The 15629-nt window shown below is 39.1% G+C and overlaps 1 protein-coding gene across 1 annotated transcript; it reads right to left on the bottom strand.

The window, feature by feature from the left end:
- Nucleotides 1–892: 892 nt before the first annotated feature.
- On the bottom strand, nt 893–10698 carry pde9ac (phosphodiesterase 9ac). The gene is made up of 18 exons (XM_073489505.1): nt 10630–10698; nt 8639–8709; nt 7427–7504; nt 7178–7221; nt 7012–7066; nt 6701–6771; nt 6500–6587; nt 6330–6411; nt 5956–6030; nt 5780–5866; nt 5509–5613; nt 5296–5378; nt 4875–5031; nt 3717–3830; nt 3352–3456; nt 3073–3201; nt 2889–2984; nt 893–943 (listed from the first exon to the last, which is right to left on the bottom strand). The coding sequence occupies exons 1-18, from the start codon at nt 10696–10698 to the stop codon at nt 893–895; spliced, it is 1560 nt and encodes a 519-aa protein (XP_073345606.1).
- Between the last annotated feature and the right edge of the window lie 4931 nt (nt 10699–15629).

Below are 15629 nucleotides of genomic sequence, written 5' to 3'. Positions count from 1 at the left end.
TCTAAAATAACACCGCTACAGCAGTAGCAACTGTATGTCTGCTGACTGACTGTAGTGTATATATTTTATAATATATATGTATATATATATATATATATATATTTATGTATATATATAAATATATATATATATATATATATATATATATATATATATATATATATATATATATATATATATATATGTATATGTATATGTTATAACGCCTGTTCCTTAGTGAGGAACACAAGGCTTGACTCCAAACCAGGCATTTCAGGCAGTGCAGGAGCAGTGTTTTCTGTGGGAGAGAGTAACTCCCTTCGGTGTTGTCTTTGGGCTTTTTTACTTTGCATGCCTTTAACATTCACAAAAATGCTAAATAACACAATAAAGGAAAGGCAAAAAAAACAAAAAGCATAATATGACCTCTTTAAAGCATGTAAACATTTTCTGGCAGACACCCAGAATAAAACCTGAAAGTGAGCATAATATGGGACCTTTAACTTTAGGATTTTTTAAAGGGGTTCTTGAATGAGCTGTTGAATTTTTCTTCTTTGTAAGCTGTTTAACTTTGAAACAACTGAGGCCTTTACACTTGCCAAGAATTTCTCTTGTTGAACCAATTTATCTTGAGCCTACTAAACAGGATTACCCTTTTGGGTTTCCTTTTCGTGAGAAACTTGATATGAACTCCTTGGTGTTAACTTAAAAGGTGAATCCAAAGTGATGAAAGTGCTGCACATTCACAAAGGCCTGGCTTTTGTAGAGAGAGTTCAGTGTAGAGGAGAGTTGCTGTGGAGAGGCCAGAGAGAGGCAGAGACAGAGCGCACTCATGACACTAACACTAAAACACAACCAAGGAGTCCGTTGCTTTTACTTACACAGATATCACTGCACTCACTCACTGCACAGCTTACTTCTTCTTCCCGCCTAATGACATATTTTCAGTTTTTTTCTTCTGTGCCTCATTGAACAAAAGACACACCTTCATGTTAGCAAGTGGTTTTGATGGGCGTGTGCATGCATGCGTGTGACCCCACCCATGAGAAACAAATTGCACAACTGATAATTTGTAGTGTTACTCCAGGTGAAAAGTTTAAATGACACCTTGTTGATTGACTTGGATTTGTTTTCCACTTGCCTCCTTCTCACAGCAGGAAACCTGTAATACTGCCACTGTTTTAACCGCTCAGACCACTTGGGTTACTGTAAGTTCTTTCAAGGCTCCAAACTAAATTTAATTAGATCAGTCCCCACAGGCACAATGGCATGTTTGCAACCACGCAGCAGTGTCACTTTTGCTTGTGATTACTACATGTATGTGCAGGCTCAAACCAGTCTTATTCTCAGCCTTTTTTCCCCTGAGGCCACCAAATGAAAATTTCCCCATATGATTGTTGCCACAAAAAAAGACCAATAATATCATGATGACACTGTGTAATTTCACAGGAAACAAAAATTAAGAATTTCATTTCAAACTTATTCCTTACATTGTTTATGCTGCTTTAGTTTTACATTACCGAATTCACAAGCACAACCTTATCATTTTAGGAAATACGCTTTTTCACTTTCTGGCAAAGAATTATCAACATCAACGTCAGTTTTACAGCAGTTATGTACATGACTAGTCCTTGGCTGGGACCCGTAACTTCCTGGGGTCTCTGCTGGTTGCCTTATGGATCGAAGGATAGAGGCTGTACAGATTGTATAGCATTTGGCAAGTGTCTGATTTGTACTTTCGTGCTATTCACTTAAGTGTACCACATGTTCATGTATACAGGCACTACAGGCGTTTTCTTGGCACACCAGTCGAGCGCACCACTCAAAACCATGGACACCGTGAAAGCAGCTTTTTTGTTACTTACGAAGGAAGGGCGAAGTCTCATGGAGCTCTTCAGAAAAGACCGACTTTATTTTTGGCATTACAGCTAACTGTTAGCATACTGACAGGTTCTGTCAGAATGAGTCGCAGGATGACTCATCGGCTAGCAAAAGCCTTGACAACGACACAATGATTGACTGACACATATTGGGTTAGCTAACAATGAGTGGGACAGGATATGATAAATGTCTTTGTAAGAAAAATTGTGGTTAAAAAAAATATATATATAGAAAAAAAACTGGACAATTTTGGTGGGGAATTTTGAAGACTGGGATATTTCTAAAAAGATTTTTGTCTGGACTTGGGTCACCCAGCTTGAATCTGGGACAGTCCCGGACAAACCAGGACATCTGGTCACTGTACTATAAACATAAAATTGACTTGATTTGACTTGAATATATCGTTGTTTGTACAGATTTTAAAAAAAACAAGTTGTTCTCAGAGAAAAAAAAGGTCCACAGAACACTGTTTGAAGCTAGAAAGGTGGCAGGGTCCACCACATATAAGCAAAGTAAAACATTATGAAACTGTGCTGTTAAGGTCGGTTTGTTTATTCAGTCATGAAAATGAAGAGTTTGTTTATTAAGATTGTTAAAGTCAATGAAGATCTTTTTGTACTAATAAAAATGTATTCCACAAAAACTACATAGTGCACCTTTAATTAGTGAGCTTTGGAGGTGCTGGACAGAGCAAGGCTAGCTGTTTTCTTGTGTTACCAGTCGTTGTGCTCAGCTAAGCTAAATAGCTGCTGTATGTATTTATGTATTTATGGTGCAAACATGACAGTGGCATTGATCTTTTCATCGAAGACAGCAAATGAGCGTATTTCCCAAAATGTTGAACTATTCCTTTAATTTTTTTTTTTTTAAAGTAGCAATCTGGTTCATATTACAGTGACTCCAGCTTTGCTACTGACCCAAAAAGCCTCCATTTTTATGTTATACAACATTGTTGATAGATAGATAGATAGATAGATAGATAGATAGATAGATAGATAGATAGATAGATAGGGCAGAATAGGTTCTACCTCTGTCATGGCGTCATCGATCTGTTTCAGCTCCTCATAGTGGTCACGAGAGTCTCTCAACGGTTGAACCATGATCTCCTCAATCTGAGGGAAAAGCTGTTGGACACCACAGTAAGAGCATTAATTGTTGTTAATTAATGAGGGTGTATTTATAAGGGAGCACATCTTACACACATTGTCCTACCTTCATGACAGTCTCAAACATTGGGATGAGGACAAACTTGATGAATCCGATCTGAGCGGTGGGTTTGGTGACTTTGTCTCTGTCCATGAAGGGAGCCACAGGAAGACCCTCAGACTTCTCCCTGTCGCTCTGGGAAGCACACGTGGGGATATTTTTTATTCAATATAGCAAAATTCACCTCTCATGGGTAGCATGGGTACTTTTCCCTTCACCCGAGTCGACATGTAGGATTTAGATAGTGGATTTCTGGAGTTACGTGAATGCTCTGGTTGAAGTCACCTGCATGAAGTACTCCTCCAGGAGGCAGTCCACCCATGGCTCAGCTACCTCAGTTGGCCTCACTTCGTTGGAAATATCGCAGCACTTGATCAAAACCATCTTCAGCTAAAAACACAAACACATATGAACAAACATACATGGCCCTCACACAGGATAAAGAAGCCTATTCATCATGCATCTACTGTATTTACGTGACTGCATTCCCAATTACACTAATACAGTCTGTTTGGCTCCTGCTGATTACAGCCCGCTCAGCAGATAAAGGCCTGCTTGTGTTCAGGTCACATCTCACATGTGCAGTACAGTAAGGAGCTGATGTCAGGTGGAGATGCAACGTGATCTTACGAGACTTAATGTATACATACACATGTCACATGCTCTTCATTGGTGAAGTCAAAGTTGTCCACTTTTTGTTTAAAGGAGTCGAGTATCTCGCCATGTCGGGCCATGTCAGTGGCCAGGATGAGGGTGATAATTGCCTGGAAATAAAAGACCAAAACTGCTTGAGATGTTTGCATGCTGACATTTAAGTGAAACCAAATAGTCTTCTGATTGATATGTAAAAATGTGACAAAACCATGTGGGATTAAAGGGACAGTTCCCCCCAAAATCAAAATACATATCTTTCCTTACCTGAAGTGCTATTCATCCATCTAGACTGTTTTGGTGTGAGTTGTCAAGTTTACCAGCATTAAGATGTCTACCATCTCTTGAATATAGATCACTGATGGCAACCTACAGACCTTGTTGTGAGCAGTTTCATGGAGTTTACAGGAACTGTTTTCCTTCCTACCACATGCATACCATATCTGTGTACACCTATGTTTTATTTGTTAATTATTGTATTTTAGGGCGCACTCACACAAGGCAATCTGCACTATGCCCAAGCACGTTTGACCCCCAAAGTCCAGTTCGTTTGACTAGCGTGAGTGCACCATACCGTACAATTTCTTCGCCCAGGCACGGTTGGAAGAGGTGTGCTCATGCACGAGCACAAGCATGGGTACGCAACGTGGACACGTATGTACAAGAGGTGCAGGCCGTCGGGGGGACTGGGGAGGAGGGACAATCATGCTTCGGCACAGTACGGAGCAACTGGGCCAAGTGTGAGTGTGACCTTAGTCTGATTTTTCCCTGTAGTCTTTGGCAGTTCATCTGTTCCCAATTTTCATAAATGTTTACATGCTGCACTGCCATGACAAGCTTCTTGTCCAAGAGTAGATGCACACTTCCTTCTGCGTGATGATACAGAAAGAAAATAGTTCCTACGTGATTATCTGAAGTGACTGGGTCACGATTTCTGAAAAGAGTCATTGCTGTTGAATTTTTCAATTTTGGCGTCTAGTCTTATATTCGAGAGAAGGCAGTCACCTCTCCTGTCGATATCACCAAAACTTTGCAACTAGACTAGATAGATAAACAGCAGTACAGGTGACAGGAAAAATATGTATTTTTGATTTTGGGGTGAACTGTCCCTTTATGATAAAACTAGATGAGCGAGAGCTTTACATTCCACATCTCACCTGTCGGATCTGTTTGAACGCCTCTAGATCCACATTTGCAAAAATATTGCACTCAGGAAGAGAGAGGATCTGGAAGGCCACGGCACAGTGATGGTTCTCCAGCGGGGAGATATCGTTGTAGCGCACTGCCAGCTCTGTGCGGGCATTGATTTGGTACCTGATAGACGACACAGGTGAGTGAATTGATTGACTGTATTCCCATGAAGCTTCAGTGATAAGAGGTCCTCGCCTTCCCTTAAACTCTGACAACACTATAATCTGAATCACCATGTTTTCATACCTGAACTCTCTCCATGCTGAACTAGTTTCACAGTTCATTGACAACAGTGTTGTGCCAAGGGTGTCAAAACACACTGGGGTCAATGGGCATCTGCATTGCTCTATCTGTCAACACTTCGACAGACCGAATAGTGAGTCTTACGTGTTGTTGTAGCCAGGGTGGTCCAGGTCATGACACACAGCAGCTGTCATTAGAATTCCCATATCGGTGAGAGTCAGCTTCTCCTGGACAATGGAGTAAAATGAAAGGTGTTAATGCTAAATGTCCAGACTGGAAATGTATAAGTTGGTATTTCAAAGGCAGATGGTTGCAAGAAATAGTGTTTAATCCCATAGCCACAAACATGCATCATACCTGCAGGTTGCAGAGGTGAATCATGCCGTACATCATCTGACTAACGCAGAAGCAGTGGCGAAAGTTGTGGAAAGGGTTGTTACGGTAGTTCTCCTGAATCGCCAACTAGAAGACAGAAAATTATCAATTCACTGACTGAAGAATCTTAAATCAAAAATTTCTAGCACTGATTAGACTCTAATCAACACTTCTGCTTTTTAGTTAAAATCTTGTTTGAGATCTGCATTGTGCACTGCAGGATACAGTATATCTCTATGTGTGCTGTCTTTACCAGCCAGCGTTTGAGTGTGATGGGGTTCATGTTGAATTCTTTCACCAGTCCCAAGTCATGGTACATATACTCCAAACAACTCAGCATCTGCAGCCACAAAGGAAGAGAAAAGAAGTTCAGACATGCGTCACCTGGATCACGTGGAATGGGAAGTGAGTTATGGAGAGACAACAAACCTCATTGTGTTCCCAGTGCCAGACGTCAAATGTTGGCTTCTTGAGCGCTTCAATCGTCTCCTGAGACAGTGTGTACTGGATATACCAAATAAAAAACAAAGCCATCAGAACTACCAATTTGTAAGACAGTTGATTTTTGATTCTCATTCCGAACTTGTCAAATACTGATGCTTTGGGTTTCTGATCTCTTAAAATACTGACGCTTTGGGAGAGGGGCCAATCCACCTACAATCCCAAAGTGTCAGTATCTGACGAGTTCGTAATGAGACTCAAAAATCAACACTCTTACAATTAGGACCTTTATGAAGACAGTATAGCGATTTAAAGTTTGCTCTGTCTAATAGTAGTAAAGATACCAGTCCCAGTGGACATACCTTTGGGTAATTGGGGACATCTCGTCTAGGAGTGACCTTCTTCCCATCGTCTGAGAAGTTGTATTTGCACGGACAGTTTACCCTGAATTTCAAAGGAAAGGAAATTTTACATTAAATTTGATTGTTGTAGACACCTGTTGCAAGATGTCTAATGTTGGTCTTCATTTCACCTGCCACCACCTCTTGAAGTCATCTCATCTCGTAGCTTCTTCAGATCATTTTTACACCTCTCAATCTCCACCACCTTCAAGCCTTCCACTGAAACAAGATGGCAAGGCATATCACGGCTTGATTTCACTTGAGGAACGTGTTTGCATTTTCTGTATTTCATTATTTAGGGCAGTCGTTTGTTGGTCAAATGTACCACTTACGTTCCACTCTCTTCTCCAGCATTGCTAGCCTGTTGGTGACCTCAGTCTTCAACTCGTTGATGCGAAAGGCTCTGTGAGAGGAAGGCAAATGATAAGAATAGAAAATTATTAGACAGTTGTGTGTATTTCACATGGTTCAGTGGTCATAAAGACAAAATAAGACAAGAATTGTCTTACTTAACTTGCCTCTATGGGTTGCAGCATGTGTTATCATTGAAAGTCACTGGTGTCGGGTATGTGTGTGAGGTATGTGGGAGGGTGGGGAGGGATGGGCTTCAACTATAACATAACATAAACAACTGAGGTGTTACCTGCTGAACTGCTCCGCCACCTGGGACAGCACATTCTGAAACATGTCCTCCTTCTCTGCAGACACAGATACACTGCCGATAAATCATTGTGAACAGCGCTCGCCTTGTCAAGGTCTGGTACTTTCAAGCTCATTAGTAACGGAGAATAAAGATGTTTACAGCTTACCTCCAAGCTGACCAGTGGACAGAGGGACAACTTTGTACAGAGAGCTGTGAGGAAACCAGAAGAACAGTTATTATTTTTAACTCTCAACATCAGCCTTACTATTTCTTTATAATGCTTTTATTTCAAAGAGGTTAATTTATTAGCTCTTGTGTCGCTTTTCGACACAAGAGCACAAGGTTGAAAGAAAGCTGAAATGAAATAATAATTTGATTTCTATACAAATACAATCCAATAATACTGGTGTGTTACTTTGGAGAGTTGGTGGGCATGGTGGGATCTATGGAGACCAAGGCGCCTTCTGGGTCCACCATCATGATGGCAGTGTTCCTGTTATGACAGGACGGAAGTAAAAGTGAGAAAGGTGGAAGTTTTTTAATCTTGAAAGTAAACACACAGTGGTTGAACCATTCAGCATCCAAAACGGCAGCTAAAGGCGAGAGAAGTGACTGTTTGAAAACAACAGTGGTAGCTCCTTTAGTAAAGATGCTGCTATAGCATAAATCATATCAGAACTGGAGAGTTTTTTAATTGGAAGTAGAGCAAAGAACGGCACTGAAAGCTTTACTCGATGGAAAAGATGTTTTTGCTCTTCTCTCAACTGGCTAGTTGGTGTAAGCGATTTTCTTCTGTGTATCTGATTGCTTGAAGGTCCTAGTTGTAAGAAAAGATGATTTTTGAGTCCCATTCCCAACTCATCAAATACTGCTGCATTGGTATGGTGGCCGACCCGTCCTACAATCCCAGTTCCCAGAGTTGGGAATGAGACTCAAAAATCTACTTTTCTTACAAATAGGACCTTTAAAGTTAGCCTGTGATAGGCTAGTGCCTGCCCTTTTCCAAACTAGTTGCCTCCTTTCTGATGGTTCTATGCAAGAAACCATCTGGGGCTACTAAACTATGAATGTGACAAAAAGTATCCCTGTTTCTACAGTTGGCTAGATTTTTTTTTGCTATGCATGAAGCTGCATATATGCCAAGAACGTATCTTCAAAATAAAGTCTCCAGAACAAGGGAAATAGAAGAGTGCCGACTGGAAGAATGGTGTATAAATGATTTATTTTCCTTGATAACCATGAACATCAAAGAACCATGACGACAACCCCTTCACTTTTGTAATTGTCTGCTTTGATGTGCGTCTGTTTTATTATTACATGCAAGTATTTGTTGTGTGTTAATAGCTGTTTTGCTGCATGATAATCTTGCCATGTTGTGTGCTGTTTGTGTGCAGCTTTATGTGATGGTTCTTTCTTCTTTATAGTGACAACAGATGCAAATTAGTTACTAGCTAACTCTGGTGCAATTACTTTTAATTGTGAGCTCTCCCTGTAAACATAAACAATAAAATAAAAAATTAAAAGGGCCATAATGTCCAGAAATTATATTCAGTGACACAGATAAATAATTAATAAAGATAAATAAATAAACCAATGAAAAAGCAAACAAATTAACAAAACCACAAACCTGGGAATGTTAGATGAGGAACACAGAAGCTCCTTGATGTCACATGGGCTGCAGTGGCGACTGAACACCACCTGTGAGGAAAACAAAGATCTTTAATTGTTTTCTTAATTCAAATACAAGACTGTTTCTGGTTTTGTATCAATATGCATATGAGAAGAAGCTCACATGGAAGTGGTACCAATTATCAATATGCTACATGTTCAGGAGTAACCTCCTCTGTGGCCAACAAATCCAACACAGTGCCATCTGTGTCTATGTGGTTTCCAAAGGCACACCTGCACACAAACAGCTGCTGGTTTTGATATAAGGCCTCAGTTGTTCTGACGGGGTCGGAAAGTTATCAGATTTCATGTGTTTTCCAGACAACCGAGTCACATGGGAGTGAAAAGTAAGGGTCGGTTCGTTTTATGGTTGAATAAGGTCAAGTCAGCAGAGAGAGCAGTGAGGGGAAGAAAAGGACAGCTGGAGTGTGAGCGTTTATGGAGCTCTTGAAGAAAGCAACATTATCCACGCCTGTCATGCAATCAGACTTAGTACAGTACAAGTATAGAGAGAGTGCTGCTGTGTGAGTGCAAAAACTGTGATCTCACATCTTGAAGGGAGCAGGTGTAGCAGACAAACATTCAGCGTCAGGCCGTGGGCTCGGGGCTCTTGAAAAGACATGTGTCATCGCCAGCTCTGTACTTGAAGCACTCTACATCACCAGATCAGCAAGTGCTGCATTTATCTGTATCTCAGTATGTCTGGAACGCTGAAACATGAAACTCGAGCCTCGAAACATTTGTCACGACTGTTAAAATGATGACCAAGCTGTTGTTCTGCTGTCGTTACAGTTAAAAAGCTGAAAGAAGACAGCATTTTATTTTATTTGCACTCCACATTTTGTATTTTTTATTATTCAATTTAATCACCACTGATTAATAGCTTAAATTCTGCCTCTGGAAACTTGATCTTAATCCATATTTTCACTCGAATACCCCAGGGCTGTAAGGCAGCAGAAATTACTGGTGTGCAAGCTGTTAACAACAGGTGTTTGGTTCTGTCAGTAACACCTGTAAAGCAAACTGCATCGTGGTTTAATTGTAGCACCTCCTCAGGTGAGGTTAGTCTGCAGGGAATACCTACTAGTGACTCAAGAAGGTTGCCATAGTTAAAGTTTATTATGGTTGGTTTTGTCATTAAACAAATCATTAAAGGGGCTCTGTGGAGCCGTTCTTTGCTGGAAGCCAGTCTTTAGTTTATGTTAGCGAGCTCCATTTCTAAACTAACATTAGCTACTGTTGCTCTCTGTTAGCAGAGTGGAGAGAGGCACTGAGATGAGCCATAAAGTCACATCCTTTGGACTGTCGCTGAAAATCTGACCCGAGCCCATCACAAAGAAATCTGCAATCCAGCAGCATTAAACAACTGAAACAGATCAACTACAGGCTTGTATAGGCAATCAGAGAGACGGGGAGGGTCTTGTGTTTTTCTCGTCACATTACAATCTGCGCACATATGACCAATATAAAAGTGATTAATACATAGAAATTCCTACAATTTTTACATAGAGCCCCTTTATATCTCTAAATGTCTTCTAATCCAATAATCCAATCATATATTTAACCATTACATTTATTTTTACTGGATTAGTCTGAACTATGATTAATTTAAACATATTTTGGATGGTACTGCCTGCACAATCAATTGATTTTCTCTACAGTTAGACACCTAATATACCATTTTCTATATGTTTATACTTCAGACATAATATTCCAACAACACTTACAGTGTAAAGTTATCATTTTTTGCTTCATTGAACCATTAAATCTGTTTCTGTTTCCTTTTATTAATCCCATTTACATTATATGAAACTGTTTACTAGCAAAAAAAAATTAAAAGAAAAAATTCTATATTCTATACGAAGCTTAAGTTTTCAGTCACAGAATTTAACAATGTAAACAATATTAAAGTTCGAAGAAAAATAGCATTTCCACTGGATTCGGACCCACCTTTTGCACTTTCCCATCCACATCCAGGTAAATGGTTTTGGGGGCATAGGAGGAGGAGCTGGAGCCCATGTTGACCTCCCTCTCCTCTCTTACACCTGCAGAGTTTCTGGGTTAGAGTCCTGATTGGCAAACCTGACGAGCCAACAACCAGGGTCTTTTCACAAGGAGTCACTGAAGAAACAAATATGGGGAAGACACACATTTCTTTCAGTATATTCATGCAGATAATGCCTGATAAATACAATGCAGGTGAGTATGCTCAATTTAACTGCCAGCAAATTTGACATTGCATAATTTTTTATACAAGTATTTGCTGTTGCTAATGTCCAGTTAAAAAGTAAGAAAAACAAATAAAACATACAGGAATACAAATGCTAAAACATTATCCTTGAAACTAAAACACTCACTTTTTAAAAATGCTAAATAAACTGGCAATTTACATGTATTATATCCATGATACACGGACAGTTTTTCACGCTCCAATCAAACAGTAAAACATTCACCTCCAATTAATCATTAAACATAATAAAACATATAAAATCGCAGTCAAAGCAACAGCAGACCCGTTTAACTCACAGTGTCAGCGGTGCAGCTTCCCCTGTGGAGACCGGAGGTAATGTCTCAGGTGCTGAGGATGCAGCCGACTCACATGCAGACAGACTCACACTCGAACGCACAAAGGGAGAGCTACAGGGGAGGAGAGAGAGAGAGGGAGAGAGAGTGAGAGAGGATGTGAGTGATGAAGAAAGAAGTGAGGAAGGGGATGTGTGAGGGAGCCAGAGGGGTGAGGAGTACTATGAATATAACTGGCACTCTTACTGATTGCCAGGGGACTGTTACTATGGAAAAAAAAACAAAAAAAACAGACATGTCTTAAGTGGTGTAGGGCTTTTACCTGCACTCGCCACAAACTGCTTATCTACATAGTCTGATTCACTGAATCTCATAGAGGAAAAAAGCATACAAGTACTGTGGCTTAATCAGATACTGAACACAAATTGTTAACTACACAGATATCTGATAGAAACCTAGGTAGATTATTATATTACACCTGCGTTCTGTTGAAAACAGCAGTTGTTATTGGCCCTAAAAGGCACACAGTGCACAAACTAAACACTGATTAGAGCACTCAATGATACATGGAAAATTATATCTTATCAGAAGGACTCCACTTCTAACCATAATTTCAAGTGTTTGTTTGTTCTTTCTGTCTGCCACTGAGTGCTACTTTATGTATGTACACATGTGAATGTGTGCTATGATTATTAGATATGTATTTGCGTTTGTTTTCTCTGTATGTGTGAGTGTGTTCATGTGTGTGTGTGTGCGCACTTATCCACTTCGTTGTTGAGAGCAGGTCCAGCAGATGGTTTGGTCAGATGAACTCAGCAGAGCACTTCAGGACATTCTGAAGTGCTTTCTTTTTTTAACACAATTTACAGTTGAGCAACATACATACAAATGTATCAAAACACATGTTTTGATGAAATGAATAATAATTCAGACCATGTTAAAAAAAAATGGTAAAGGCCTGTCTTGTCATTTATTGTGGATAAGGAAAACTTCACAGATAGGGGAAAGGGAGACATCTCAGGAAGAGCATCAGGAGAGGTGGAAGAAGTATTTAGATCTTTAAAGAAAAGGTGACAATACATTAATGTTACTCCACTGCAAGTCCTGCATTCAAAATGTAGTCTACTTAAAGCTGCTATAAGGAACTTTCATTTTTGTCGATTCTGGCGGCCCCTGTAGACAAAAGTGGTATGAGCACTGCTCTGGTCACAAAGATCATGATCCTCCTATCACATGCATTTGTTTTGAAAGCGAGTGAACAAAAGACACAACATGTTACTGTGCAAGATTGATAACCGTAACATGACTAATGTGAAACAAAGTAAACATTGTAAACCGCTAACAGATGTGGTTGCTTGGTAACTTTGTTGAGCTAAAGCTAAAGTTATCAACATTTCCTCATAATGCTTGATTTCATGGGGAATCCACCTTTATGACAGGCATTAAGTATGTCTATTTAGAAATTGCAAATCTACCACTCTTTTCTCTGTATTTTTGCTTTTTTGTAAAATATTGTACCTAAAACGGTTATTTAAAGGGTAACTTCACCAATTTTACACATTAAAGTGTGTTTACAGGTCTTGGCGAGTACTACTGGATAGGTGAAAAACATTTGTTATGAGCCAAAAGATTGGAAACCATTGCCTTAAATGTATTGCACTACTTGTATTTATCATATATTTAAATATAATTGGAACAAGTAACCATAGCTTTTACATAAATGTAGTGGAATAGAAGGGACAATATTTGCGTCTGAAATGTAGTGGAGCTTATGTATAAAGCAGCACAAAATTTACTAGGGCTTTACTACCTGTTATGAACTGCAGGTCCTGCTCTGTGGAGACAAAAGGCTGGATAAGAGCTTCCCAACAATAAAGTCACCCTCTTCTACTGGGAATTTCACATCAACAGGCTGGTGTGACAAGGACATTAGTGAGAAGGCTCGGCCAGGCAGGAGGAGGAGGTAATTAATTAGCGATGTAGAGCATCATACATCATCTCCATTGAACTGATAGGACACCTTCTCCCCACACATGGACTCATACACATGTACTGTATGCACACAGATGTGATCCTGCTCCCCAGTGTCTAATTACTGCCTCGGCTTCCAAGCCAGGAGAGGTGGAATACGACGGGGACAGACTGTGTGACTAATAAAAAATGTGAGATCAAAATAGATTAAAAGCAATTTCCAAGCTCAATAACAATGACCTGCTTTCATTATCTGAGGACATTTAATTTTCCACTTACTGTAAGCCACTAGTGATTATGCGCGTGTTTGTGTGCCCATGACGCTGTATGCGTATTCATGAGTCTGTGTGCCGAGGAATAAATTACGTTTCAATCAGAACAAAGCCCAGATCAAAACAGGCGGATCTGATTTGCTTGTGTAACCACAAGACTCATCACACCTTCAGTAACGGAAGACACATTGCAGGATAAAAGCAATCAATAAAATCATGCAGATTTTCATGACAAAAGATGTCCAGCTGGACCTCAGAAGGGAACACATTATCCTGATAATAGTGACGGACCACGCCACTGTGTGTGTGTGTGTGTGTGTGTGTGTGTGTGTGAATTAGGAGAGTCTTTCACAAGCTTGTACCTCACAACTGAATACAGTTCAGCACATCCTTTAATCATTCATGTTTTTGGTCTTTTTATCCCATGCTCCTTGCATGTGCAATGGAAAAACACAACATGTAGCCTAAACCCAATATTAGGTAAAAAGAAAATTAGCCATTTGATCATTTCCGGGAACAATTTGTCCATAATCAAGAAGAGTGTACTTATAAAACCAACTGGAGCGACAGTTTGACCACAAATGGCTGACTTAAGGATCTCTCTTGACGTTAATTTGCTCACAATTTATACACTTATTATTCTTCTTTCAGCTTTATCCCCACTGACCTTCAAATGTCAAGTATTTGAAGCTTAAGAGGCACCTTGTCATTAGCTAACCAGTTGCTCATGGCTCCCATCTTTTGGAAACAGCGGTAACACATCCAAAGCTACACTTTATGGATTAAAAAAGCTAATGAAAATTGGTAATGTTGAAATGTATTTACAGGTAAATCTTTCTTGTGGTAAGTGTGCATTGAAATACAGTATTTAAGGAGATATGTGGGCGACACCTAATGGACAAGAAAGGAATTACAATCACATAAGCTGATCACATTCAGCTCTGAAAAAGACAAAAGAAAGTAAGCATCTCTATTACTTTTTTGTAGTGATGAAATGTAACTAAGTACATTAACTAGAGTGCTGTACTTCAGTAAAATTTGGAGGTACTTGTACTTTACTTGCGTATTTCTTCCCTTACTTCCATTCCACTACTTTTTGAAGGTAATATTGTACTTTTTACTCCACTACATTTATTTCATAACATTAGTTACTAGTTACTTTGCAGATTACATGCTGCATTAGACCCAAAGCAGTGCACCCTTAGATTATTTTATTTTATCAGCAACTGGATAAAAGAAAAACAGTGATTCCAATGCTGAGTACAGTATATACATACTTGTTAACATGTGTATACTTTTGATTTACTTTATTTTACTTTTGATCAGTGTTGTAAAATGTACCCCAAAGTAATACTTTGCGTCAAAGTGAAGATACTGTGTCTAAATATTAAGTCAAAGTCACCCATGCGAATATTACTTGAGTACGTTTTTTGTTGTCTTTTTTTCTATCCAACTGTTGATGAACAAATTATTTAAAAATGCACTGTGCTGTGCTTTGGCTCTGATGCAGCAGGTAATCTGCTTAGTAACTAGTGACTAAAGTTGTCATATATATATGGTGTTGAAGAAAATAAGAATATTTGCCTCCAAAATGTAGTAGAGTGGAAGTATAAAGTACATAAGTGCATTTAATATCAGACACTTTAAGACTTTTACTAAAGTACTATCTGTATGGGTGACATTCACTTTTACCAAAGTAATATTTTAACACATTGTCTTTACTTTTACTCAAGCATGATTTGTGTTTATTTTTTATAACACTGCTCTCGTGTGTGAAACTCTAATAACAAGACAATGTATTTATACTGTACAAATAAAACAGAGTACAAGTACAATTTACTGTGGTGGAGAATGTGTCAAAACTGATGACAAACAACAAAATATTTAAACTGTTTTTATTACCTTAGGTTGTACGATGACCTACTGTTGAATAAGAATACACTTTGTGGTTTAATTGTCCAAAAGAAAAACCTGATCCATAACTATTAACTTACATACAATATGTACAGGCACTTATCAAAAGTTCCCAGTAGAATTTATAATTCGTCAAGAAGCAAAATATATACCAGAGCTGTAAATTCTTTACCGGTCGACAGGATATAATTTTCTCATGACAGGATATCATCAAAAGACTACAGAAATACTGTGCATAGAGAAATAGATGATAAATAATGGAATATAAAG

This window comes from Pagrus major, chromosome 2 (assembly GCF_040436345.1).
Source record: "Pagrus major chromosome 2, Pma_NU_1.0".
Taxonomy (NCBI): Eukaryota; Metazoa; Chordata; class Actinopteri; order Spariformes; family Sparidae; genus Pagrus; species Pagrus major.
Note: the sequence above shows the minus strand (reverse complement) of the source record. Positions and strands in the feature narration are given on the sequence as shown.